Raw genomic sequence first — 5,299 nt, forward strand, 5'->3', positions numbered from 1 at the left:
TTTAACAATGCTATCTTTAAGTGGTTTGAACTATATTCTCGTTGGGCGCCCCTGTTTTTTGTAAACTCAACATACAGTAGAGGATGTGATTTATGACCACTAAAAGTCATTTGACTACCAACCCTAAGTTCGGCTTGATCTAAATATCCATTACCATCAACATCATAGTTGTCCCAAATCTGTAAAAGGAAAGAAATCAAACTAATTTTAGGGGTCATAAAATAAATTAGTTTCCAACTTTACTATTACTCAGTTAATTTTATACTGTACGAGCAGCAGCTGAGTTTGGTTTTTATTTAAGTCTGTCTGATAAGGGTCATTCGCCACAGATCATAAGCCTAGTTGCCAGAAAATCTTTCGGAACGTTTCGATTGACTCAATTTTTGTGGATTTATAAATGAGGCGGCGATTGATTCTGCACAAAACAGGATTTCCTCGCTAAAAGTTTTTCATGTCCTACTTCATCGACGGTCGAGTATTTTTCAAGGCATTTACTTTTTATATCGTATCTGATGATATGCTTCTGAATTGACTGAGTACGCCGGATTAAAAAAACACGAAAATCAACGGCCTCGAAAGAAATTACATCACTGCCAAAGAGCAAACACGTGATGAAACGATGAAACGTATGCTCATCACAAGACCAGCTCATTTGAATACAACACCTGACCAGTTACTCTCCCCATCGAAGTTTTGCTTATTAAGACCCTTCTTTTTTTCTACTAATGAAGTATTCACTTGTTCCTATAAGTAATCAGCGCTATCAAGCGATAGAATTCGTGGACCGACCCGTCCCGGAAAAGCTCGACTCCTTTCGCATTCATCTTTCCTGCGTTTTCTTCACAAAACATGCATGGCACTTTGAATATGTTGTCGGTTACATCACGATTCCTGACCTCTTTTTCCCAGTTTCCACAGGAAAAAATGCTTGCATTTTTAGTATGTCTGCTAAGCAAGATGGAAACGATTATATCGAGACCAGCCTTTGGACGTGCTTCAACCAATCAGAAAAAAAAAAGAAGGAAACTAAAAGAAAGTAATGTGTTGTTCGCTTGCTAAAAAGATTGTGTAATATTAGAATCGCCGCCTTCCCTTTTTAAGATAGCTAATTATTATAGTCTTACTAGAGCAAGTGCCAGCATTTAGCTAGTATTTCAATTAGCCTTGAAAAGGGGGTAAATATCACTCAATTAAGAGCGTTTGTATACTTGCCCGCGAAGTTGTCCTTTCTATGTTGTTAAAGTCGGTCCGTAGCAATGTCATTGTCCATGTAGTGGACCGTACAATTCCCTCAAGGCAATATAGCTGTAGCTTTTAAATTTTTGGACGTTGATAATGATAAGGACGGACATATCAGTCTTTAGAAAGCGACTTTCATAGAATACATGTATTTACAACGCCATCTTAAACAGAAACACTTTCGACAAAACTTTCTAGCATAAACTGTAACGCTCTAAAAACACGACGTTTAAGAGACCACGTGATGTCAATATTATCAAATACGACAAAAATACGAAGAACAAAAGAATGAGATAACAAGGTAAAATTTCCTACTTTTTTAAGCGATAGTTTTTATGCTAAAAATGTTTCGCCATTCCTTCTTTATTAGAACAACGCTTTCAATTAATAACAGTGGTTCACTGAATATTTTAGCAAAAATTTGTGAAGTCAGTTTTGCACTTTTTAAATAACAACAAAAAAGAAAGCAAAAAAATGGCGTACCGTAAAATTTCCAAAATAAGCACCGGGGCTTATATTTTTCTAAGGCCCTTTTTGAGGGGCTTGTTTTTGGAGGTGCTTATATTCGGAGGGCCTTATCTACGGAGGGAAATCGATTGGGCTAGTCTTATATTTGGAGGTAAATTTACCGGTTTTTGCTTTGTTTTACTTTGTATTAATTTGGGGGCAATTTTCCAAGTACAATCCCCGGGGGGCTTATATTTGGAGGGGCCATTTAACGGAGATTTTTTTACCTTACCGGTTTGGGGGGCTTATATTTGGAGGGGCTTATACGTGGAGGGGTTTATTTTCGTAAATTTACGGTATTTAAGACCCTGAGAGTGCAACATATTTAGTTTTTTCACTCGTTGCATGCCTACATATGTAACCGGCCATTCTCCACATCTATAGTTTGCTGTTTACCTTCATAAAATCAATGCTTGAGATCCTTTCGTGTTGTTTTCCGAATTCAGCTTTTAGAAAGTTAACTGGGACAATGTTTGCTGTCAGCTGAAACAAGATCATAGAGTACAATTCTTTTCTTTTTCAATATCTTGTACTATGAAACCTTATCATGATATGCTTAATAGAGGATTGAAAAGTAGGTTGAGTTTGATCGTCCGGATGAAAAGATTGAAAGATTAAAAGTCATCTGTTTTAACTACAATACTATCCAGTAGTCTCAGAATCACAGTGGTGCACTTTAATTTTCTTCCACATTTGAGTGATTCAAAACTCACCAATATGACTTATTATCATTAGCTTTAGAAGTTACCGTGGATACTGTTATGACGTTTTCGTCACTGCTTTCTTCTTTTATTTTTTCAGCAATTTCCACCAATCTTGCATGCTCTATGAGTCCCTATAGAGAAAATTAGAAATGCCTTCAGGATAATAATAGACCTTGTAAACTAAAGCTACAAAGCAAAGGATTGTCCTAAAAAATTCTGGGGGCGTGCCTGTGCTTGCTTTAGCTTTTCCATATATTTGTCTGAATTTTCCCGGGACTTTCTTACAGACAAATGTATAGAAAATTTTAAAAAGTGGCTCTAGGTCTTCTAGTGCATGTAACGCATCTTCTTGTTGGCAAGGAGTTTGCTCTAATCACCATTAATTATGAGTATCAAAGCAAACGTTACTTATCCAAGGAATTATCCTTAGACTAGTGTTAGTACCTTTGGAAAAATGTTTTTCTTCTTCTTTTTTTGTATATATTTAATAAAATTCATTCACCATTTTTTCTTCTTTACTCAGGATAGAAATTATTCGTAATCTTTCCGGTAAAAATTTTAAAATATAAATTAAACAAAAATACTTTTGCAGGTGGCAACAGGTTCGTTTATTGAATTTGAAAAGCAGACAACCATTAAAATGGAAATTCAGAAAATCCTTAAGTGAAGTTACCAACTTTTATACTGATTTGGAACACTCTAGTTTAAGAATAACCTTAAGGTGGAAATTTAAAGTATATATGTTGGAAAGGTAGAAAAATTTAAGTTCAAATGACAAGATCTGAACAGTTTTCGTACTTTGCGTTTGGATTCTTAATCGGACATCTCAAATACCTTATATTATTCTTAGCTTTGCAATTTTGCAGAACCTTGGGATATACTTAAGCATAGTTGCCTTAAAATAAAATAAATTCTAACTGCATCTGATCGTAACTATACTAGCGAACCTACACTGCGATAACAGTATACCGGGCGGGGTCCATAAATTTTTGTATTGAGCTAAATACTATACCTCATCCTCAAAAGCCTTCAGAAAAGAATCTATCTTGCTCTTTTCGATGTGTCCATTGCCTGTGGGTAAATGAAACGACAGAAAAAAAGTCAGACAGTGTAAGGTGTATCAGATCTCAAAGATGATTCAAGCTCAATTGATAAATGGCAATATCTGTTGCTTCTCTTACTGACCGTCCTTGTCAAATTTCTTTAAGATGGTTACAAATTGCTTCGAAGTAATGCAAGTGTCGTCCGACGCCATGACAAACAAGCAAGCCCAAAATTAGCTAAATAAGCTGTGTTTCGTTAAGTGATGGTATAATACGTCTATTCAACACCGTCTTTAAACTGGTAAACAAAGTGCCTTATCGAGAAAAGGATTTCTATTGGCTAATATTAATAAGACACGTCAATCGAGAACGAATTTTATAGCGGGGCGTCCACTCGCACGCAGCTAACCCTTTTAGCTATAGAATATGGAAACCTGTCAATTCCAGAAAATTTGTTTATGACGTCAGCAAACGCCCAAACGTCCCCCGCCCGTACAGACTCTGGGATTAAGGGTAAAAAAACTGAACAGTGTAGGGAAAGGAATCCGTGATATGTACGTTGCGTTTCGTTTTGGCCCAAAACTAACCATCTTAAGGGCAACCAACCAGTAAAATTCTTGATTCAAGTTTCTTGTGTTTGAGTTACGACAAAATTTTCGGTAATTAATTTCTGAGGTTTGGTCACATTTTTGGTCACTGATTCCAGGAACAACCAAGTTCCCCCCTCCCCCTTCCCCCCCCCCCCCCCGCCTTGGTCTCTAACATATCGTGTTCTTGTACTGCCGTCACAAAATGAAAGACAACTGCTGTCCAGTTTCTTTCTTCTGTTTTTCAAAACTGACTTGTTTTATTTAGTTTTTCTTTGAGAAACGGGTCGCAAAGGGGTTCATCGATGCTGCGTTTCTGCTGGTTTGTGATAGTTCATGTAAGCTTGTGCGGCGGACTACAGAAAAAAATCTTGCCATTTCAAATTGTTGACTATTAGTTCGTGTTCTTCCACCTTTGCTACAAAATGAAATACAGCTGCAATGAAGATGTCTCTGTTATTCGAAGCTGGTTTGTTAATATGGTTTTGGGGTGGGGGAAAGCTTTGTCACGAGATTCAACGAAAGTTGAAAATGCAGGCTTTTACAGCAGAGTACAGGAAAAGTTTCTGACCTCACTTACTCGCTTTCACGATTGCATCCTAGGTGAGCCTGAGTAGTTATTACAGTTTTTGTCTCGTTTTAGTTTTGCTGTCAAGTCAGGCGTAATTATTTCATGTCTTGACATGTATCAAAGATTTGAGACAGCCACGAAGCCAAAAGAAGAAGTAAGCTAATGATAAATTTTGTCAAAATGTCCATATTCGATTCATTTTAATTTTCACACTTCTTATCTTATTTTACTCGAGTGTATATCTGTTAAACGGAGTTCAAACAGCTCAGTATTTTCGATTGCTGTCTTGAATATTTTGTTGTTGTTGTACATGTTTCATTGAAGTTTTATTCATGTTTTGATAGTCAGTCATAATTTTGCAAGGCGTGCGTTGTGCAGCTTTTCTTTTTCCTTTCGCGGACTGTGTCAGAATGAAGCTTGAATAAAACGCCTGAAAATGGTTTAGAATGGCTTATATTTCCTTTTCAACGCAACAAAAATCTTGAATGGCAACTTTCGAACTATGTGCAAATGTCTTTTCAAAACACTCAAACGTAAAGAAGGGATTCGCCTTGCTGCTGCTGCATTCTGTGCTTGATCTTTTTTTCTTGTTTGTTTGTTTTTTTTTTTTAAGGTAGCGACTTAGAAATAAATTCACTGCGCTTCCTC

General features: G+C 36.6%; 1 protein-coding gene across 2 annotated transcripts in view; it reads right to left on the reverse strand.

Moving 5' to 3' along the window:
* Positions 1 to 3,837, reverse strand: part of LOC140926754 (calbindin-32-like) — a 17,112-nt gene extending 13,275 nt beyond the window's left edge. Inside the window, exons 1-5 of one of the 2 annotated variants that reach the window (XM_073376454.1) lie at positions 3,636 to 3,834; positions 3,463 to 3,521; positions 2,495 to 2,581; positions 2,143 to 2,229; positions 123 to 179 (exon numbers count right to left, since the gene is read on the reverse strand). In XM_073376454.1, the coding sequence (XP_073232555.1) occupies positions 123 to 179; positions 2,143 to 2,229; positions 2,495 to 2,581; positions 3,463 to 3,521; positions 3,636 to 3,705 (360 nt within the window). In that variant the 5' untranslated portion in view covers positions 3,706 to 3,834. Of the gene's footprint in view, positions 1 to 122; positions 180 to 2,142; positions 2,230 to 2,494; positions 2,582 to 3,462; positions 3,522 to 3,635 lie in introns of both variants that reach the window. The other variant, XM_073376455.1, reaches the window with a different exon arrangement.
* Positions 3,838 to 5,299: the final 1,462 nt, after the last annotated feature.

This window comes from Porites lutea, chromosome 2, assembly GCF_958299795.1.
Source record: "Porites lutea chromosome 2, jaPorLute2.1, whole genome shotgun sequence".
Taxonomy (NCBI): domain Eukaryota; kingdom Metazoa; phylum Cnidaria; class Anthozoa; order Scleractinia; family Poritidae; genus Porites; species Porites lutea.